This window comes from Neofelis nebulosa, chromosome 17 (assembly GCF_028018385.1).
Source record: "Neofelis nebulosa isolate mNeoNeb1 chromosome 17, mNeoNeb1.pri, whole genome shotgun sequence".
Lineage (NCBI taxonomy): Eukaryota > Metazoa > Chordata > Mammalia > Carnivora > Felidae > Neofelis > Neofelis nebulosa.
The window spans coordinates 7,322,579-7,345,034 of NC_080798.1; the positions used below are offsets into that span (position 1 = coordinate 7,322,579).

At 50.6% G+C, this 22,456-nt stretch overlaps 2 protein-coding genes across 2 annotated transcripts; both read left to right on the top strand.

Annotated features, from left to right (window-relative positions):
* The first annotated feature begins 9,717 nt into the window (after positions 1–9,717).
* C17H19orf84 (chromosome 17 C19orf84 homolog) lies at positions 9,718–11,864 on the top strand. Its single transcript, XM_058708522.1, has 2 exons — positions 9,718–9,837; positions 10,692–11,864. The coding sequence occupies exons 1-2, from the start codon at positions 9,803–9,805 to the stop codon at positions 11,218–11,220; spliced, it is 564 nt and encodes a 187-aa protein (XP_058564505.1). The 5' UTR covers positions 9,718–9,802; the 3' UTR covers positions 11,221–11,864.
* Positions 11,865–12,104: 240 nt separating this feature from the next.
* Positions 12,105–18,884, top strand: LIM2 (lens intrinsic membrane protein 2). The gene is made up of 5 exons (XM_058708527.1): positions 12,105–12,213; positions 12,534–12,714; positions 16,964–17,113; positions 18,168–18,302; positions 18,533–18,884. Exons 2-5 carry the CDS (start codon positions 12,540–12,542, stop codon positions 18,592–18,594), a joined length of 522 nt encoding a protein of 173 aa, XP_058564510.1. The 5' UTR covers positions 12,105–12,213; positions 12,534–12,539; the 3' UTR covers positions 18,595–18,884.
* Positions 18,885–22,456: the final 3,572 nt, after the last annotated feature.

Below are 22,456 nucleotides of genomic sequence, written 5' to 3' on the forward strand. Positions count from 1 at the left end.
TTGCCATGCTGCCTGAAGGGGGCGCTCTTGAGCGAAAAGGACTCGGAGCCTTGGGGGGCTTTTAGCTGGACTGGGACATAAAAGGCCCGTCCCTGACCATGCTTGTGGTCCACAGGGTCAAGAGGTAAAGAGCAGGGAAAGGGTTAGAGGGGAGGGCATATCATTTCAAAGGGTGACAGCTTCCACGAAGAGGAAGGAGCTGGTGGTGGACAGGTTCACGTTTTCCCAGGTATTTGGCTAAGGTCCTGAGGCTTTGTGTCCTGAGAGAGAGAATAACCAGATGTTCGCAGACAAGCCCCACTTCACCTAAACCCTCTCAAATTCCAGAGCTATTGATCTGTGGAGACATTTGTAACACGGACTAACACATATTGAGCACTTACGCCAGGCGCTTCGGTGAATGCTTATTATATTATCCCACTCAACACAGAAACTCTTAAGGGAATTTTTGACTGAAGACTGGGGAAGTCTCCCTTCATCTTGCCAGATCCCAATTAACTGGTTCATGTAAGGCAGCCCGAAAAGGTTCAGAACTTTAAGAAAGAACAGATGTTAATCCAGAAGAATTTAACAAAACCTCTTAATTTGTCTACCCAAGGTAATCGTCAGTACTAATGAGCTGAGGGGCGCCTGGGTGGCTCAAGACAGTTGAGCATCTGATGTTTGTTTTTTTTTTAAGTTTATTTGTTTATTTATTTATTTAGAGAGAGTGTGTGGGAGGGGCAGAAAGAGAGGGAGGGAGAGAGAGAATCCATACTGTCAGCGCAGGGCCTGATGCGAGGCTCGAACTCGAGAACCACCAGAACGTGACCTGAGCTGAAACCGAGAGTCGGATGTTCAACCCACTGAGCCACCCGGGCACCCCAAGCATCTGGCTCTTGATTTTGGCTCAGGTCATGATCTCAGGGTCGTGGGATCGAGCTCTGTGTGGGGCTCCACATTGAGCATGGAGCTGGCTTAAGATTCTCTCTTTCTCTCCCTCTGCCTCCCTTCCCTATTCATGCGCGCTCTCTCTCTCTCTAAAATAAAGTAATAATAATAAAATAAAATAAAAATATAATAATAATAAGCTGATTCTTGCACTGGTTTCTTAGCCACTACTGGCAAGATTTATCTAATTCTGTTCATCCTTTTAGGGACTAAAGATCCCTTCTCTCCACCCACCCCACCCCCCCCCCATAATCTTAGAAAGACAAAAACAAAAAACAAAAAGCAAATCTTCCACAGTGGCCAGCTGCGTGGACACAGTCTGGCCGCTGCTTCCTCCAGAGATGAGGTGACAGACTCTCTCCCTCTCTCTTTTTTATTGTTTATTTGCTTTTTTTTTTTTTTGAGAGAGAGAGTGAGTGGGGGAGGGACAGAGTGAAAGGAGACACAGAATCTGAAGCAGGCTCCAGGCTCCGAGCTGTCAGCACAGAAGAACCTGAAGCAGGGCTTGAACTCACAGACCTCAAGATCATGACCTGAGCTAAAGTCAGTCGCTTAACAGACTGAGCCACCCAGGTGCCCCTGGGCTCTCCTCTCTTTGTACCTGAAATGATTGACAGGACTCCTGTCCAATCACAACTTTTCTCCTCATTCGAGCCACTAAGAGGCAGGTTCTGACTTTTCTCTAATACAAATGTTACAGAGAAGTTAGCATGTAAAAATTTTGATGACTTAGGGCCAGATGTGAAAACTGAAGACCAGCTCATAACTTTTTTCCTTTTATTAATCACAGCTTGCAAAACTTCCTTCTTGTGAATGAAATGGCCTGAGCTTTGTGGTACCAAGATCTCCTGGTGACAGTTTAACAAATCACTCTGATTCTCAGATGAAGATCACTGTGCAGCAAATAATGAAGAGGGAGAAAGAAAGGGGAGGGGGGAGACTTTGAGATGGAATTTTCCAAGGGTTTCGTGATGCAGATATTACGATCTCTGCTTTATAGCTGAGCAGACTGAGGCACCGGAAGGTTGCAGACGTGCCCAACACCACATGATTAGTAAGATTCAATCCCAGGCAATCTGATTCCGGAGCCCAGGCTCTTAGTCATGATCCTATATGGGCCTCCTGATGAATTGTTGACCAGAGGTGTGGCTGGGCACCTGGGTGGCTCGGTCAGTTAAGAGATTCTTGGTTTCAGCTCAGGTCATGATCTCACGGTTCATGAGTTGGAGTTTCTCTCTCTCCCTCTATCTGCCCCTTCACTCTCTCTGGAGCTCTCTCTCTCTCAAAGCAAATAAATGAGCTTAAAAAAAAAGAGGTGTGGCAGGTACAGCACATGGGAAGGACAAAGGATTTGTCCTTGTGTCCAGATTCTACCACTTACTAGCAGAGTAAGTGTAGGCCAAGTGAGTTTCCCTCTCGGAGCCTCTATTTCCCCCCGTATTCAAATGATGGTAACACCCTTGCTCAAAAGTGTGTTGTAATGACTGAATAGAGACTGTAAATATAGTGTATAAACTGTAAAGCATCATTTAGACATTAACTATGCTTATCTGAGTACAACGAAGTAGGATTATTTAAGTATGGTGGAGAGCCTTCAGAAGAACAGAGAATTTATCTATCGGGATCCAAATCTCACGTTTGTTGAATGGCAACTATAATATGTGAAATCTTCTCAGCTCGTAAGAGGTCTCCCGTGCTCTTTCTGTTCTTCCTCCCATAGTCACCGTAGGAGCCCCGATTGGGCTGTTATTGGGTAGCTGGTGATATACCAGGGAGACCCCCTCAGACCTGTTTTGCCTTCTTCAGTGAGCCAACGTTCCTGGGGACAGCATGAAGTACAACAGTGAATTAGGTGCAAGGATTCAAGTTGGCCACTAGGAGCCAGTATACACAGAGTGAGAGAATTAGGGACTCGGCTTAGGATCACCCAATGCAATCCCCTCATTTTAGAGATGGGGCTTAGAAAGAGGGACAGGGTCTTGCCTAAGGCCATGCGGCAAAATGGAGGAAGTGAAACTCATACCCAGCCAGGTCCTAGAATGGATGAGCATTGACTGCACAGCATGAATCCCTTTTAACAAATTTGGAGCGGGGAGGATGCCGGAGGGGCTTCTGTTTCCATTCCTGTACCCCCAAATCCTGCTATGAGAGCCACCTTTCAAAGTTTGTATGACCTAGGAAATTTCTTTTTTTTTTTTGTAAGTTATTTATTTATCTATTTTGAAAGAGAGAACAAGCAGAGAAGAGGCAGAGAGAGAGGGAGAGAGAGAGAATCCCAAGCCGGTTGGGCACTTTCAGCTCAGAGACCAACTTGGAGGGCTCAGTCTTGCAAACCGTGTGATCATGACCTGAGCTGAAATCAAGAGTTAGATGCTTCACCGACTGAACCACCCAGGCGCCCTGACTTGGGAAATTTCAAGAGTGCGTTGCTAGGGCAACAGGTTTGGCCAGGGGTCACTAACTTTGAAATATGTGAGCTAAGGTCCTGACTTACCAATAACGACTTGGGACTCGGAGGGAGCAAGGACGGTGTTATCCGGGACTCTGGGGAAGGGCAACGTTGTGTAAATGAAAATATGAGTGACAACAGGCTTGGAGGCAGAAGACCCAGCCTGGACTTTCCCCCTTGTCACGCAGTCTCTATAACCAATTCACTAGGAACTATCAGCCCCAGGAAGTATAAATACAAAACAGCTCTATGTTTCTGATCACTGATCCGATCATTCTCTCTCAAAACATTTTTTTCTCAGGTCATCTGACTGGCTCAGTCAGTGGAGCATGTGACTTTTGATCTCAGGGTCATGAGTTCAAGTCCCTATTGGGCATAGGGCCTGCTTTGAAAAAAAAAAAAAAAAAAGAATATTTTTCTTCTCAGCTCCTAACTATGTCTCAGATACTCTGCTCAGCCTGGTCTTAAGCCTTCCCCTCAGATTCCTCTCCATCCAGTAGTGGTTCAAGCTGGGACTTGCCTCCTTGGAGAAGAGAGGGACACCAATCATCCTGGACACATCTTTTCTCCATCCTCATTTAAAGCCCTGATTTCCCAAAGTTTAGGGGCCTAGAGGAGGGATGGGCATGGGGACAAGTGACTCTTGACCCGACTGGCTACAGCAGTAGCTTCTTGTTGGCTGAAGCCTTCTCCGGGCTAACCCTGGATGTGTCCAAAGACTGGCTCTCTTGCGGAGCAAGAACGTGAGAACCTGGGTGGGTCCAGTGAGGTTTTCTGAACTCCTCTGTTTTGTTTTTGTTTGTTTATTTATTTATTATTATTATTTTTTAAGTAATCTCTACGTGTTGGGGCGCCTGGGTGGCTAAGTCAGTTAAATGTCTGGCTCTTGGTTTTGGTTCAGGTCGTGATCTCACGGTTCATGAGTTAAGCACTGTGTCGGGCTCCGCACTGACAGTGAAAAGCCTGCTTGGGATTCTCTCTCTCTGCCCCTCCCCCCACTCGTGCTTCTCTCAATTAAAAAAAAAAAAAAAACCCTTAAAAAAAGTAATCTCTAGGGGCGCCTGGGTGGCTCAGTCGGTTGAGCGTCGGACTTCAGCTCAGGTCATGATCTCGTGGTCCATGAGTTCAAGCCCCACATCCGGCTCTGTGCTGACAGCTCGGAGCCTGGAGCCTGCTTCAGATTCTGTGTCTCCCTCTTTCTCTGACCCTCCCCTGTTCATGCTCTGTCTCTGTCTCAAAAATAAATAAACATTTAAAAAATTAAAAAAAAAAGTAATCTCTACATACAACCTGTGGCTCAAACTTACAACCCCAAGATCCACAGTCATATGCTCTAATGACTGAGCTAGCCAGGAGCCTCTGGACTCCTCTGTTTCTTTTCAATATATACCCCTTTAAAATTTTTTAAATGTTTATTTTTGAGAGACAGACAGAGAAAGAGATAGAGACAGAGCATGAGCAGGGGAAGGGCAGAGAGAGAGACAGAACCCAGAGCAGGCTCCAGGCTCTGAGCTATCAGAACAGATCCCCACACGGGGCTCAAATTCACAAACTGTGAGATCATAACCCAAGCACATCTGAAGTCAGATGCACTTCTGAAGTCGGATGCTTAACCGACTGAGCCACCCAGGCGCCCCTGCAGGGTTCTGATTAGAAAGAAGGTATAACTTCTGGGTCAAAGTCTAAAGGTGGGCGCTACCTTGAAGGGTATGGGAAGAAAGCAGTGAAGTCAGAGCCTCTAGAGGTGGGGAGAGTCTCCAAGGGAGGCAAGAAAGGCGGCGGGGGAGTGGGGGTATGGGGGGGAAGGGGGGTATTAAGGGTGGGACGGCAGGGAGAGAAGCCCTCAAGACCAGGAGGTCCTGGTGCCTAATGGCACTTGGAAAGTCTCCCAAGTTGGAAGGGTCCCCTGGAGGGGGACAGAAGTGGGGACTTAAGGGAACCCATGAGCCCAGTAGGCTGGGAGGCCCTGAAAGTCCAGTCTTGGGACTACGCCCGAGGCCCTTGGGGGGGCAGTGGAAGGAAGGGGCTGAACCTAAGGCGGGGATGGGGCAACGGGGCTCCCTGGTGGGCCATGGAGACGCCTGCGCGGGATTCCCTCCCTCAGCCCGGGATCCTGTCGCCCCTCCAAGCTTCGCTCGGCATCTCCAGGCCTGGGCTAGGTATCCCCGGACGCAGCAGACGCCACCCTGCGGAAGTAATAGCCATCGACTCCATTGAATTCCATAGCAAGAAAGTCCGGAGTAAGCCCTGAGAGAGGACAACCAATCAGAGAGCGAGCCGAGTTCGCGCTCAGAAATATAGCCAATTAAAGAGCGAGGGTGCCGGCTCGCGGATCTGCGGGATGCTGGGAGGGGACTCGGGGGCAACGCGAGCTCACTCACCAATCAGAACCGAGAATGACTGTCTCGCGCGGCTGTCTAACACGGAGTGGGCGGAGCTCAAACGCAACGCTGCTGGAGTTTCCCCACGAATCGGAAGTTTCGCTGCTCCCGACGCAGGAGTTGATTGGTCACTTGCAGAACTTGCCTCCCAATGTTGGAAAACGGATGCAGGACATTCCCTTAGAGACACTAGAGCCCGCCTCCGCTCCCTAGCGTGGGAGGAGGGCCTTAAAGGGCCAGGTTCTTGGTAAGTCGACGTCTGACCTCTTCACAGAAATAGAGACAGTAGCAGAACAAAATCGAAAGCCATTCCATTATGTTGGAATTGACCAGGAAGGGCTATCTCTCGAAGAAACAGGGGACCCCAAAAGTTTAAGCAGTTTGCTTTAGGTCACGGACTTGTAAGTAGCGGAGCGGGGATTCGAACCTTCATTTCCAAGCCCTGTGTCTCGACAAAATAGCCACGCCTCTTTGGGATACGACATAACCAAAGGATGAGACCCAAATCCTAATCACACTCGCTGAGAAAGTCTTGGCTTCAATGATAAAATCTTTTCGGTCCAGCCACCTGGCCTTTGCTCACACCATTTCTTCTCACTCTAGACCTAGCCCAAAGGCCACCTCCCCTAAACAAAACAAAACACACAAAAAACCAAAAACGAAACCAACCAACCAACCAACGCTGCCCCTTGCTGGCAGGCAGCAAAGTTTTCCTGACCCCCTTCCCTCACATCACCCATTTGCCCCCAGGCAGCATTCCCTTCCCTCCGGGGCTTGGGGCTCTCACTGGCCTGTTCCAGTGTCCCGGCTCTGATCGCCCTGGAATGTTACCGTCGTCCATCTCTGTGCCTGTCCCCCACCCCTCAAGTCAGCCCTTCAAGGACCAGTGATACCTCCGAGCCATCAGCATCATCCAGCACAGGACCTGGATTGGAGAGAAGGGCAAAAGTGAAAGCTCATATCTGGGCTTTCCCTTCCTTAAGGTGGGATGTCGTGAACCTTCTAGTTAAAAAAAAAAAAAAAGAAAAGAAAAGAAAGAAAAGAAAAAGAAAGAAAAGAAAAGAAAAGAAAAATCATATTCACTGGTCTGGCTGAAAACTTTGCATTATCCTCGATTCCTCATTAACTTATCACCCCCAGCAGCCCTGCTTGCTACAGGTTCTAACAAAATACCTTCTAAATCCCTTCACATCTTCCCATTCCCACTCCCCTCCCTACAAGTCACTGCCACCCCTTGCCTGGAGGATAGCGGCAATTTCCCTAGGCTTCCTGCAACCACTCTTGGCGTTCACCACAGCCTATTCTCCAAACCGCTGACACTGTGCTTTTCTTAAAACATAAATCAAATTATGTCACACTTCTGCTTACAAATGTTCAAAGTCATCTCAATGTTCTAAGAAAAAAAAAAAAAATCCAGTGTCTCCACTGCAGCCTACCAGGTCCTACATAATCTGGCTCCTGCTCGTGTCTCCCATCAACAGCACAGATATGAGCCAGGCTGTGGAGTTCAGATCTCACTTGTGCCACTGACTAGCCCTGTGACCTTGAGTAACTTACTTAGACCCCTTGAGGCAAGGTCTGATCACCTATGAAGTGAGGATTAAATGAGTTAGAATTACTAATTAAAAGAGACCTCTACTGTATAAAATAACTAACTAGTATTCCTCAAAATGGTCAAGGTTGTGAAAAGCCAGCAAAGACGAGAAGCTGCTGTACCACAGACGAGTCTGGTAAATGGTATCCTGCACCAGTTCTAGAACAGAAAATAGAGGGCATTAGTGTGGGAACTGGTAAAATCCAGTAAGTCTGGAGTATGGTTAACAGTCATGTTAGTTTCTTAGTTGCAATGAATGTTCCACCACGATGGAAGAAGATACACAGTAAGCAAAGCTGGGTGAGGACTGTATGGGAGCTCTCCTTATTATCTTTATAATTTTTCTGTAAATATAAAAGTATTCCAGAGGCCCCTGGGTGGCTCAGTCGGTTAAGCAGATGACTTTGGCTCAGGTCATGATCTCGAAGTTCATGAGTTCGGGCCCCGTGTAATGACAGCTTGGAGTCTGGAGCCTGCTCCGGATTCTGTGTCTCCTTCGCCCTCTGCTCCTCCCGGGATCATGCTCTGTGTCTCTCTCAAAAATAGATAAACATTAAACAAATTTTAAATAAAAGTATTCCAAAAGAAAAATTGTATTTAAAAGCAAAGAGACCTATCCCTCACCCCCTCCAAGCTCTGTCCTTCCCAGTGCTTCAAACACTGTGCTCCTTCCACCCTCAGACCTTTGCACTTCCTGTTCCCTCCACTAGGAATACTCAACACCAACGTCTTCTGGCTCCTTCCACAGTAGCCTTCCCTGACCATCTTATTCAACTAAACTCACTGCCCCCTGTGCTTCTCTGTCCCCTTGCCCTGTCTTCACACTTTCACAGTCCTTATTCTTTTAAAAACATTTTTTTTTAGGTGTGCCTGTATGGCTCAGTTTGTTAAGCATCTGACTTTGGCTCAGGTTATAATCTCAGGGTTGGTGAATTCAAGCCTCCTGCTCTGACAGCACAGAACCTGCTTCGGATCCTCTGTCTCTCTTTCTTTCTCTCTGCCCCTCCCCCACTCATGTTTTCTCTCTCTCTCTCTCTCTCTCTCTCTCTCAGAAATAAACTTAAAAAATTTTTTAATGTTTGATTTATTTCTGACATAGAGAGAGAGTGAGAAAGGGGCAGAGAGAGGAGAGAGAGAGAGAATCCTGAACAGGCTCTGAACTATCAGCGTGGAGCCCGACACGGGGTTTGAACCTGCAGTGAGATCATATCCTGAGCTGAAACCAAGAGCTGGATGCTTAACCGACTGTGCCATCCAGGCGCCCCCACAGAACTCATTCTAGGAAATGTATACTGTGTCTTGTCCCTCTTGTTCTCTCTTAAGAATATGGGCTGAGTCTATTTTGTCCCGGGGCTACACCCCCAAAGCCCAGTATGGGGCCTAGCATACAGTAAGCACTGAATACATATTTATTTTTTTAATACATACTTCTTAAATGAAGAGATTAAGAATGACTATTGTTTCCCAATAAAATACTACCAACACTCGCAGCAATAATGATAAGTAACTCTCATTTGTTGAAACAAATTAGTCTAGACTCTGTGTTGACTATTTTACACAAGTCGTATCTTTATTATTTTTTTTTTTTTATTTTTTATTTTTTTCAACATTTTTAATTTATTTTTTTGGGACAGAGAGAGACAGAGCATGAACGGGGGAGGGGCAGAGAGAGAGGGAGACACAGAATCGGAAACAGGCTCCAGGCTCCGAGCCATCAGCCCAGAGCCTGACGTGGGGCTCGAACTCACGGACCGCGAGATCGTGACCTGGCTGAAGTCGGACGCTTAACCGACTGCGCCACCCAGGCGCCCCACAAGTCGTATCTTTAAACCTCACAAGAACCTGGAAGGTAATATTCGCCCCATTTCTCAGATGGAGAAACGGAAGCACAGAGTCTGGAAGGACTGAAGGTCACAAAGTCAGTCAGAGACAGGGCCTGGGTGGAATCCAGCTCTCGACTCCAGCCCATTGATGATCCCCTCTACCCTGAGGAATGTCCAGATGTCCAGAATTCCCTATCTAAATGCCCCTTTAGTCCTAAAGAACCATGGGCCCCCTGAGGAAACGGCCAGAAATGCAGGTGGAAAGAGAGGAGGGGGCTAATGCCCTGACTCCTGGGTCTGAGAGGAGGGGGCTGGGGGGCTGGACTCCTGGGTCTGAGGGAGGAGGGGCTGGGGGCTTGGACTCCTGGGTCTGGGGGTGGAAGAAGCTCAGGGGCTGTACTCTTCGGACTCAGGAGGTAGAGAGCTGCGACCCCAGATACGTGGTGTTGAGAAATTAGGTCCTGAGACCCCAGCGCCCTTTCCCGCGGCTCCGCACGCCCCCGAAGGCCACGCCCCACTTTGAACAAAGTCCCTCCCACTTTCTTCCAGACCTCTCTCCGCCTCTCAGGGCCCTGAAGACATTCAGGCGAAGGTGCTAGAAGAAACTCGGGAGATCTCTGCAAAGATGGAACAGCAGGAGGAAGGGACTGGGCCCGAAGGGTAAGAGACACGAGGCCCTTCCCACGGGGAGAACAGAGACCAGAGAGGGAAGGGAACAGAGAAAATCAGAGACAGAGTGGACAGACTCAGAGAGACTATCAGGAAAAAAAATTTTTTTTTTCCAGTGTCATCAGTTGTTAGAAACAGAATCTTGGAGATCTTGTGGTCAGATTTGAGCGAGATACTTAGGGATAGGGACACAGATATTTGTGGAACAGGGAGAAATTTCAAGAAGGAATGAGAAGAAATCGGTGATGTCAGGAACAGTCACAGGGCTGAAGAAATAGTGATAATAATCGTCAGACCCAGGTCTTTAATATGCACCTTTGCTACTATGCGAGGCCATCTTTTGGTGTGAAAAAATTAAGGTTCAGCACAAGGAAATGATTAGCCCAGAAACACACCGTGAGCGAGGCAGCCTGGAGCTGGGTTCTGTCTGATGCTTCAGTTCTGGTAGAGCTGTCTGTCTGTCTATCTGTCTGTAAAGAGAGACGGGAAGAAAGAATGAGACAGAGATAGAAAGAGGGCACCTGGGTGCCTCAGTCGGGTAAGCGTCTGACTCCATTTCAGCTCAGGTCATGATCTCAGTTTAGTGAATTCGAGCCCCACGTCGGGCTCTGTGCTGACAGTGTGGAGCCTGCTTGAGATCCTCCTCCTCTCTCAAAAATAAATAAATAAACTAAATAAAAAAATAAATAAAAGGAGGGGGGAGGGGGAGAGAAATGGAGAGAAGGGGATAAGGAGGTCAGAGGTGGATGCCCAGCTCAGTGGACTCCCAGGAGAAGTGCGGGACCACAGTAGGAAGGACGTAGAGAGATGCCGAGATCTGCTGACCTGTCCTCTTGTCGTTCTAGGAACAACCCATCCCTGCCATCACCGGGGCCTGAGCCGTGGCCCTCTGGGCCATTCCCAGCCTTGCCACCTTTTCCCCTGGGGACCCCAGATCCAGCCCACCTGGGGCTCCCTGAGAGCTTGGCCTCTGTCACCGTCCCCATCCGTCTGGACGCCCTCTCCTACCTCCTGCACAGTGCCCTGCTGGGGGCCTACACCCTTCAACAGTCCTTGCCCTCCTGCCCCTGCAACTCACAGGCATGCTGCTCCCAGCCAGGCACCGCCACGAGGCCATCCAGGGGACGTGGGGGCTGGGACGTCCGACGCAGGCCAGGCCGGGGCCAGGGCCAGCCGCGATGGGGACCCAGAAGGGTGGAACAGCTGGAGAAGGGCTGGCGGGGGGGGTCTGGGGCTGGCCCCAAGACTCCCCCGGTGATGCCAGCCTCACCACCAAGGCTGCCTGCCCAGGATGGGAAGACGGAAGCTGGAGGTCGGGAGACACCCCAGGACATGCCAGCTGCTGCAGCAGAAAACTGGGACTCAGAATACTAGGACCCTGAGGGTCCAGCTCCCCAAACTCCTGAGAGGGCCCCTCAGGGTCACCAGGAGGGTTTTCCTGGAGCCCCAGGGTGACCTCAGCTATGGCAGAGATGCCCCAAGAAACATCGTGCTCCCATCTCTTTTCCCCCAAAACCATAGCCTCCTGCCAGTCACCCCATGAAACATGGGCCCGACCTAGGATCCCACACCAGAGAAAACCCTGAGCCTCGCCCCCGTGCCCCAAGCCATCCCCAGCTCCCCACCCCCCATTCCAACCCCATCTACAGTGACAACCTCAGTCCCTCCCATCCCCACCTTCCCCTGCAAGCCCTTTCCGGTCCCCACTCTCAATACCACCTTCCCAATGCCACTCATTGCCATTTCTGTCCCCATCTGCACCCTTGCTCCCAGCTTCTCTACCCACCTCAGGCCCAACCCAACCCTCAACTGTGTCCTACACTTGAGCCCTAGTCCAGTCCACCCTTGACCCCAGCCAGCCCCCATCCTGTCCTGTTTCCCAGCCCCAACCGTGACACACCCTGTGACCCACCGGCAGAGAACCCCATTGGCCCAACAGACCTGCAACCTCCCACCCCTTTTCCTGCCCTTGGGTGCAGGGAACCTCGTTGAAAAATAAATGGAAGACTTGCCCCATATCTTGTGTCTCTGTGTGTGTGCTTACGCAGCTCAGGCTAACCCAGCGGGTGCTGTGAGCAAGGCCTGTGAAAGGGGTTAGGTCGTGGGGAGGGTCACAGAGAGAGGCCAGGGTGGCCGGGGCCGCGGGGAGGGAGGGCCTGGATCCCTGTTTCAGCGAATTCTATTTGGGGCCTCTGCCACCACTGCACTTCTAGCTGCTGGAAGCTTCTGGGCCATGGGGCCATTGTGTGGGGAGGCTTAAGGGATTTGGGGGACCCAGGCAGCAGAGAAGCCAGCAACCTGGCTCGGCTCAGTCTGCACCGAAGGGCCGAGGCAGACAGAAGGCTTGTCACAGGCTCTGCCACTCAGGTAGGGACCAGGCATCAGACCTGTAGGCCCCTCCTCCCCCAAGATCTAGGGGTCCATCCTCCAGCTCCTTCCTCTCCCAGGCGCCTCGTGGGGTCCCAGTCCCTAGCCCCCTCCTCACCTGGGATCTGGGAGTCCAGGCCTCCAGCCCCTCCTCCCGGGACCCAAGGGCCCAGCCCCCAGCTCCTTCCTCTCCCAGGGAACTGTTGTCCCAGCCCCTAGCCCCCTGGTCACCTGGGATCTGGGAGTCCAGGCCCCCAGTCCCTTCCTCTGCCAGGATGCAGGAGTCCAGCTCCTGACCCCACCTCTCGCCTTCTCCATAGATCACCATGTACAGCTTCATGGGTGGCGGCCTCTTCTGTGCCTGGGTGGGGACCATCCTCCTGGTGGTGGCCACAGCGACAGATCACTGGATGCAGTACCGGCTGTCCGGGTCCTTCGCCCACCAGGGCCTGTGGCGGTACTGTCTGGGCAACAAGTGCTACCTGCAGACAGAGAGCATCGGTAAGGCTCCGGGGCCGGGTCGAGGCCGTGCCTGGGGTCACAGGCCCTCTCGGGACAGGGGGCAGAGCCCCCCACAGGGCAGAACCTCCCCACCTGTTTTGCAGGTGGAGAACTGTGTGGTTCAGAGAGGGAAAGGGACCAGCCAAAGATCACTCAGCATGGAAGGGGCAGAATTGGGATTTCAGTATTTTCTTCTAGTACAGTTAGGAGATGGACGAGAAGTTAAATAGAGAGGTGGCATTTCCCGGCACGAAATAGATGTCAGGTACAGCACTTGGGGCTGAGGTTGTCAGAACAGCATTTTCTAAGTATCTACTGTGTATCAAGAACCAGGTTAGGGGAGCACGTGGGTGGCTCAGCCGGTTGAGCACCCGACTCTTGATTTGGGCTCAGGTCATGAACTCACGGTTCGTCAGTTCGAGCCCCGAGTCAGGCTCTGCACTGACAGCACAGAGCCTGCTTGGGATTCTCTTTCTCCCTCTTTCTCTGCCTCTCCCCTGCTCTCTCTCTCTTTCAAAAATAAATAAACGTTAAAAAAAAATAAAGCGTTCATTGTTAAAAAAAAAAAAAAAAAAGAACTAGGTTAGGTGCTATGGGATACAGAAGCAATATGGACCCTAAATTTGCTAAGTACTGGATGGTAGTTTTTAATACCTACTGTGTGCCAGGCTATGTAATATATATGCCTCTAAGTACATGCATATGTATATATGTGCGTGTATATGTGCATATTATAATATATATTGCAAAAATGGGGATAAGAAAAGCTCTTCCAGCCTAGGGTTCTTGAAAGCTATATTATAATCATATATATTATATATACAAAATAATGTTATATGATATACTATATATCTCTATTTTCTCTCTCCATATATATGTATACAAAATATATGTACATCCATGCACGTATACAAATGTATTTGGAGAGAGATGCTCGCATGTATTGTATGCTACTTTACATAATATATATTGTATAACATGCATTATATATTAACAAATTAATAATATATAATGTTACATATTTTATAAGTACCAAATACTAGTGGTAGTAGTAACAATGGCCGGTATTTATTGAATGTTGTTGTGTCCTACACGCTGTTCTAAATGCTTGACATGGATTAATGCCCTTTGGTCTCCCAACAACACTGAGGGTGACACTTCTGCAAAGAAGACATGAGATGCGCCCTCAGAAAACCAACCATTCTCTTTACGGGGCTTGGGAGGAGGAGACAACCCTCCTGAGCCCTTCCACCCGGATTTCAGCCACCCCGGCTCACTGAACCTGCCTAGGGGAGGCAGCCGGAGGCCCATTTTGCAGGAGGGGTAAACTGAAGCAGGAAGCAGGGGAAAGATTTGCCCTGGCCTCAGGCTCCAGAGCCGGGTCTGCCTCCTGACTTCACGCGCCCCTTTCATTCCTGGCGGTCTCCTTCATCACCTGTCTACCATTTCTCCTGCTTCAGCCTGGGAAAGCCCCGGGGACAGCCCCCCCCCCCCCCCCCCGCCATCTTATCTGTGTTGGGGGTGGGGGAGAGGGAGGCACGACGGATCACATCGATAGATCGATAGATCGGTGCAGCTTCATCTGACCAACGCCGAAATCCTCAGGGACGTCCCTCACCCTGACTGATCGCCAGGGAGCTGTCCAAGCAGCTGGCTCGACTTGCACATCAACTGTAACTGGCTCGCCAAAATCAGAGCAGGGGACGCGAGCTTGCAAGGGGCCAAACCCAGCCACAGACGTGTGTAGCGGTTTGAAGGTTTCTGAAGCGTCTGCCAGGATTTTTTTTTTTTTAAACTTAAAAAACATTGTTTTTGAGTATTTATTTTTGACACACACACACACACACACACACACACACACACACGTAGAGAGCGAGCAGGGGAGGGGCAGAGAGAGAGGGAGACACAGAATCCGAAGCAGGTTCCAAGCTCTGAGCTGTCAGCACAGAGCCTGGGGCGGGGGGGGGGGGGGGGGGGGGGGGGGGCGACCTCATGACCTGAGCGGGTTAACCGACTGAGCCACCCAGGCGTCCCCGCGTCTGCCAGGATTTAAAAATTTGGAGATTTGGGCGCCCCCAGTCCTCCAGGCTTTTATTTTAATTAAAAAACAAAAGTTTATTTACTTATTTTTGAAAGAATGAGAGATAGCACGTGAGCGGGGGCGGGGCGGAGAGCGAGACGGAGACAGAGAATCCCAAGCAGACTCTTCAAGCTCTCAGCATAGAGCCCCGTGCGGGGCTCGAACCCAGGAACCATGAGATCATGACCTGACCCTTCACAGACCGAGCCACCCAGGTGCCCCCGGACTTTAAAATACCCAGCGGCATCTGTAACTTCCTGGGGCTGCCATTACAAAGGACCACAGATTGAGTGGCTTAAACAACAGAAATATACTGTCTCACGGCTCTAGAGGCTGGAAGTCTAATATCAAGGTGTCAGTAGAAGCGGGTCCTTCCGAGGCTGTGAGGGAGAATCTGTTGCCTGCCTCTCTCTCCCGGCTTTTGCTGGTCATCTGGCAGTCTTTGGCATTCCTTGGCGTGTCCATGCATCATCCGGATCTCTGCCCTCACCTTCACACGGTGCCCCCTGCATGTCTGTCTTCCTCCAAACCTCCCCATTTTAAGAGGCTACAAGTCATTTTGCATTAGGAATCCACTCTACTCCGGTATGACCTCATCTTCACTAATTACACCTGCAATGACCCTATTTCCAAATAAGGTCATATTCTGGGGGCGGTTAGAGGTTCAACACATGAATTTGAAAGTTTGGGGAGAGACCCGAATGGACCCCACACAGCATCCATGGAGAAACAGCCAGCCGTTTTTCTTGGTGGCGTTGGCACAAGACAAAAAGACTGCATTCTGCAAAGACCCGGACTTTGTACTTTTCGATGGCGGGATCCAAGCTCTGCCCCGGGAGCACAGGTGTTTTCCGTGCTCCCAGAGACAGAAGAGGCAAGCAGTTAAGAGCAAGGGCTTTGGTGCCTGGGTTTCAAGGCCAGTCCTACTGCTAATTATGGGACTCTGGGCACGTCGCTGTACCTCCGAGCCTTGGTTCCTTCACCTGAGAAATGGGGATAAAAATAGAACGTCCAGCTTAGGGAGGGAACCAATAGACTCATGCATGGAGGAATGCATGCCCGGCACGCACTTGGCAGTTGCTAAGTGGAGAATGAGATCATAACTGTTATTGCCAGGGCATGTCCTAAAGGGCCAGCGCAGAGCCAGGCACCAAAGAAGAATAGTGCTCAGTGCCCCACATTCATTCGTTCAGCGGGTGCGAGGGGTGTTGCGGTGAATGAGAAAGCAAGACCTTTGTCCTCACGTAACTGAGAAACCAGCAGGGAGACACAGATATAAACAAGTTAAAGAATAAATAGACAGGGGCACCTGGGTGGCTCAGTCGGGCGTCCGACTTTGGCTCAGGTCGTGGTCTCGCGGTTCGTGAGTTCGAGCCCTGCGTCGGGCTCTGTGCTGACAGCTCAGAGCCTGAAGCCTGCTTCAGATTCTGTGTCTCCCCCTCTTTCTGCTCGTGCTCTGTCTCTCTCTGTCTCTCAATTATAAATAAATGTTAACAAAATAAAAATAAATAGACCATTTTCTTTTTCTTTAAAGTTTATTTATTTGAGAGAGAGAGAGAGAGAGAGGGAGGGAGGGAGGGAGGGAGGAGGGGGAGGGGCAGACAGAGATTCCCAAGCAGACTCCCCAAGGTCAGTACAGACACTCATGCAGGACTTGAACCCACGAACCGTGAGGTCATGACCTGAGCTGAAACCAAGAGTGGGACGCTCAACTGACTGAGCCACCCGGTGCCCCTAAACAGGCCACTTTCAGATATGGGCAAGTGGTGTTAAGGAAATGAAAGAGAGCGATAGGAGGGAGGACAGGAAGTGATCATCAGGAGGGGAGTGGCTTTCATTCGTTCACCCAGTGAACGTTGTGCTGGGGGGTATTTGTGATATAGAATCCTATCCTCAGGGAACCATCGTGCTGGAAGGGGAAACAACCTGGAGCGGGGAAGGATGTTGCCTGAGGGCTGAAAGGGTGCTTCTTAGAGGGGATTTGGGAGCTGGGCTGTGGAGGACCAATGGGAGTTTGCCAGGTGAAGAGGACAGTGTTTGTTTGCAAAGAGGTACAGGATGAGCTGGGTCAGGGATGTGGAGAGAGGCAAGGCCTTCAGGCCTCAGAGGCAGCCCCGTTCACCGCTGAGGCGGGGGTGGCAGGGGAGTGACCTTCTGGTGCTACCACAGCTTACTGGAATGCCACCCGGGCCTTCATGATCCTGTCGTCCCTGTGCGCCACCTCGGGCATCATCATGGGTATCCTGGCCTTTGCTCAGCAGCCCGCCTTCACACGCCTCTCCCGGCCCTTCTCCGCGGGCATCCTGTTTTTCGCCTCCAGTGAGTGGCCCCCCCTTCACCCCCCCCACCCCCGCCGTCCCCTTCCCCACTCCCACCCACTCCCACTTCCTGCCTGTTCCCTCCCGAACTCCACTCTCATCCGGGGTTCCACGCCCATCCTAGTCCCACCCCGGCCCCAACCCCAACTCCGAGACGGGTTCTAATGCCTCCTGCCAGCCAGCCTCTTCTGACCCCAGCTGCGACCCTGCGGCTCAGTTCTGGCACTTAACCCCACTGGTTTGAGGGTGCCATTCCCAACCAGGCTGCCCCTACGTGGGTTGCGGGTGGAGTCCCCAGGCCATCTGCCCTTTGGACCAACTGCTGCACATTCAGGGGTTCCTGGGACCCGGTCAGGTTCAAACATTCGCCAGAAGAACTCACGACACTCAGGAAAGCACTGAGCTCCCAATCATGGATTTATTAGGAAGGATACAACTCAGCACCAGCTAAATCAAGAGATGCGTAGGGGTGGAGCCTGAGAGGGTCTTGAAGGCAGGACCCCCACCCCCCACCCCAATAGCCTCCCCGGGGGATCGGAGCACACCATGGAGTACATTGAAGTGTTCCTCAGCCAGAAAGCTCCAGCACTCCACGATGGAGTCGCTGGTCACATGACTGAGCTTAACCTCTAGCTTCCTTCCCCCGAGGTTGGTCTGATGCCAGTGACTCAAAGCCCCACCTGTCTGTTCTGTTCCCGAGGCTGGTCTTTCTGGTGACCAATTCCTACCTAGGGTCATCTCAGCTCATCAACATAATTTCGTGTTGACTGGAAAGGCTCAGCAAGAACAAAGACACTCCTATTACCCAGAAAGTTCCAAGGATTTAGCGTCTCCCTTCCAGGAACCAGAGCCCCAGACCAGCCCAGGCAAATTCTTTATTGCACAGCACAGCCCTGGCCCATCCTCGTCCCAACCCTACTCCCCTGGCATACTTACCTTTTTCCTTTCCCACCCCCACCCGGCCCTCCCCCTTCCTCAATCTCATTCCCACCCTCCCCTGCAAACCCTACCCCACCCCTTTTCCCTCCCCCCCTCCCCCCACCTTCTCTCTCTAGCCTTTTTTGTCCTGTTGGCCTTGGCCATTTACACTGGAGTCACTGTCAGCTTCCTCGGTCGCCGCTTCGGGGACTGGCGTTTTTCCTGGTCTTACATCCTGGGCTGGGTGGCCTTGCTCATGACCTTCTTTGCAGGTAAGGGGGCTTGGGGGTGGCAAGGTCAGTATCCATGGCAGAGTGGGCGGCACTCTAGAGAGCGAGATGATGGGGTGTCCCTCACGGGCCTCCCAGCACAGCACGGAGCCAGAAGGCAGACTGCAGGTCTGCAGACACGCAGGGAGGAAGAGAGTGCTGTGTTGGGGTCTTGGGTTGGGAGTCCAGCCTAGAAGGACTTGGGGGGTCAACTGGGATCTCTTCTCACACAGGGATTTTCTACATGTGTGCCTACCGGATGCACGAATGTCGGCGCCTGTCTGCTCCCCGCTGAGCCCAATGTACCCCGACTTCATCTGGAAGTGAAAATAGGGCCGCTGAAAAAGAGGGGGAGGGTCTAGAGGCTACAATCCTGGTTCCTTGTGGGCAGGAGGGGACCCAGTCCTGGACTCTGGGTGGGGGGGCCTCTGATTTCTGCATCCCAAGGGGGAAGGAGGAAGAGTGGGGCCTGGTGGGAGGCAGTTGAGAAGACCCAAGGTCCAGCCCATGATGGGGGGGTGTTAGAGAAATGGAATCTCCATTAGAGCGACTTTTTGAGAGTCTAATAAAACTGATGTGAAACGACTGACGTGTGGTTCCTGAGGGGCTGGGGTGGTGACAGGTGTGAGCGGTGGATGGGTGGGGGTAATTGTACTACTGCGGCCTAACCCACTCAGTTTGTGTGGGGACAGGGACAGACATCAGCCACACAGTCCCCACCCAGGTGTTAACTACCCTTCAACTTCTAGGAAACTGATGTGTCAGGGCCAATTCTGACAGCAATTCTGGTGTGTGTGTGTGTGTGTGTTTAATGTTTATTTAGAGAGACAGAGCGTGCGCACAAACTGGGAAGGGACAGAGAGAGAGGGAGACAGAGCATCTGAAGCAGGCTCCACGCTGACAGCACAGAGCCCAATGCGGGGCTTGAACCCACAAACCGCAAGATCGTGACCTGAGCTGAAGTTGGACACTTAAACGACTGAGCCCCGGGCACGTCTGAAGCTTTTTATCCCACATCGCCAAGTAACTCACTTCTGACACTGTCTGGTGAAGGTAGCATCAGATCCCTCAGGTGAAGGGCTCAGTCCTACAGACCAGCCCCCCGGCCCTGCCTCATGCTGTCACAAGTGCAGGGGGTCACCCAGGCTTCTGGTCGACCAGCAGTAGAGTGGAGTTTCCCCCCACTATCCTGGGGTTTGGTTAATTTGCCAGAGCGGCTCACAGAACTCAGAGAGACATTTTACTTACCAGATCACCAGTTTACTATCAGAGGGTATAACTCAGGGACAGACAGACAGAAGGCATGCACGGGGCAAGGTGTGGGGAAAGGGCATGCTCTCCAGGGGGCCACCCTCCCCATTATCCATGCGATCACCGACCTAGACGCCCTCTGAACCCAGTCCTCTTGGGTTTTTCTGGCGACTTCATTGCACAGGCGTCATCACTGACCACTGGTGATTCTCAGTCTCCAGCCCCTCCCTCCCCAGGTTGGGGGCAGGGGCTGAAACTTCGACCATCTAGTCACGTGGTTGGTTCCCCTGACAACCTGCCCCTACCCTCCGGTGCTTTCTGTGAGTCGCCTCATTAGCGTAACAAATACACCTTCGAGGCTCTCCTCACCTATGAAATTCCAAGGCTTTTAGGAGCTTTGTGCCAGGAACGGGACGAAGACCAACTATGTACACGTTTCTTATTATGAATTAGCAAAGCGGTGCGAAAACAGGATAAATGAAAAGATCTGTACAGAAAAACCACCTCGCTGTCCGCTCACACCGTCTCCACGGAGCTCTCCTAGACGCCCCTCCCCTCCCCTCCCCGTGTGGGTCCCTCCAGTGGAAACACCCCATCTCCGATCGGTACCCCCTCCTGCACCTGCCTGTTCACACACCATTCATGACCTTGATCTTCTCATTCATTCACTCATTACCTCATTCAAGAAGCTGATGCCTATTGCCATGAGATTTACGGATATCTATCATAAAATAATAAGACTCTTTAGCAAGGCCGGTACTAATGATAAGAATATTAATTAGAGCCTATGCTCAAACTGTCATGTTAATAGAGGCTTACTCCTTGGAAATATTTATTGGGCCCTCCACAAATAACAATAGTACCGTATTTATAGAGGCTTGCTCTGATAATAATGGCAATTGAGGCCATCTCTAATAATAATTTATTGAGGCCTATTTAAGTGGACATATTTACTGAGGCTTATGCCAGTAGTCATATTTATAGGTTTTTTTTTTTTTCTGGCAATACTAATGATGTTGTAACTCCAGACTCCTCTCTAATATCCACTTCAAAGGAAGAGGCATCGCAGATCTGGAATCTCACATATCCTGGTCTCTCTCACCTCCCTAACGGCCTCCCCATCTTGCTCCATTGTCATCCATCTCTTCCAGCCAAGAATGTTGGGATCATTCTCAGATGCTTTGTTTCGTCCCACACCCCATGTCTGATTCGTCAGCAGGTAGCCTTGGCTCTACCTTAAAAGTGTGTCCAGAATTTGACTCCTTGCTCATCCAGTCGCCCTGCTGATCTGGCCTCACCTGGCTTAGGGCCACAGTCCCTCAAACAGCTCTATCAGTGCCCCTACCCATGGCCTGTCCACTGTGGTCCTTTCTCTACGCAGCATTAAAAAAATTTTTTTTTTCAGTTTATTTATTTTGAAAGAGAGAGAGAGAGCAAGAGAGAGAGCATGCAAGCAGGGTGGGGGCAGAGAGAGAGGGAGAGAGAATCCCAAGCAGACTCTGCATTGACAGTATGAAGCCCGATGTGGGTCTCAAGCTCACAAACCTTGAGATCATGACCTGAGCTGAAATCAAGGGCCGGATGCCTAACTGACTGAGCCACCCAGTTGCCCCTCTACACAGCATTTAGAGGGATTTTTGTGAAAGCATGATTCAAATCACGTTATCCTCTCAATCGCCTCCCGCACCCCCCCCCCCCCCCCCCCCCGTGGCTCCCAGTTCAGATGAACAGCTAGCCGATCAAGGTCATACAAGGTGCCGCATGTTCCAGACCCTGCCACCTCTTTGACTTAATCCTCCTTCCCTCACTACACTGACAGCATGGAACCTATTTGGGATTCTCTCTCTCTCTCTCTCTCTCTCTCTCCCTCTGCCCCTTCCCTGCTTGTGTGCATGTGAGCGCTCACTCTCTCTTTTCTCAAAATAAATATTAAAAAAATAATAAAATAAAGGGAAAGAGCACATAACCCATTTGTAAATTATAGGCTACACAACTGGAAAGCATTACTTTTCCATGGATAATATACACAACACATGTATTGCCTGCTTTACATATGGTAGCAGGTTTTTTTTTTTAATTTTAAAATTTATTTATTTTTGAGAATGAGAGAGACAAAGCACGAGCAGGGGAGGGGCAGAGAGAGAGGGAGACACAGAATCCAAAGCAGGCTCCAGGCTCTGAGCTGTCAGCACAGAGCCCCATGTGGGGCTTGAGCCCACGAACTGTAAGATCATGACCTGAGCTGAAGTCAGACGCTCAACTGACTGAGCCCCCCCCCAGGCGCCCCTGGTAGCAGATATTTTTATTACTTTTTTTTAAAGTTTACTTATTTTGAAAGACAGAGAGAGAGAGAGAGAGAATCCCAAGCTGGCTCCATGCCATCAATGCAGAGCCAGACATGGGGCTAGATCTCATGAACCCGTGAGATCATGACCTGAGTGAAATGAAGAGTCAGACACTTAACCAACTGAGCCACCCAAGTGTGCCAAGATTTGTATTTTTTATTTCTTTATTTTTTATTTTTTAAAGTAATCTCTACCTACTGTGTGGGGCTTGAACTTGTAACCCCAAGATCAAGAGTTGCATGCCCTTCGGACTGAGCCAGCCAGGAGCCCTTCAGCTCACTATTTTTAGCTGACAGTTTCCATCTAACATTCTTTATTTTTTACGTCAGAGTGGATACATTAAGCTAGATTCTACTCGGCAAGGAGACTAACAGACTTAGTACCTTTTTATCATCATAATAGACTGCATTAAATATTATTAATAGAGTAGGCCTCAGTAGAAATGAGGGCATCTTCCATAATAACCGTTTATAAACAGCATTCACTTCTTTACTACAGTGTAGGTTCAGTGAGAGTGAGGGTCTCATGTGCCTTCTACACCAGTGTTTCCCCGGAGCCTGG

Coding starts and splice junctions, on each gene's coding strand:
- C17H19orf84 (XM_058708522.1), top strand. CDS start 9,803: ATGGAACAGCAGGAGGAAGGGACTGGGCCCGAAGG. Junction 9,838..10,691: donor GAAGGGACTGGGCCCGAAGG/GTAAGAGACACG, acceptor TTGTCGTTCTAG/GAACAACCCATCCCTGCCAT.
- LIM2 (XM_058708527.1), top strand. CDS start 12,540: ATGTACAGCTTCATGGGTGGCGGCCTCTTCTGTGCCTGGGTGGGGACC. Junction 17,114..18,167: donor CATCCTGTTTTTCGCCTCCA/GTGAGTGGCCCC, acceptor TTCTCTCTCTAG/CCTTTTTTGTCCTGTTGGCC. Junction 18,303..18,532: donor GCTCATGACCTTCTTTGCAG/GTAAGGGGGCTT, acceptor CTTCTCACACAG/GGATTTTCTACATGTGTGCC.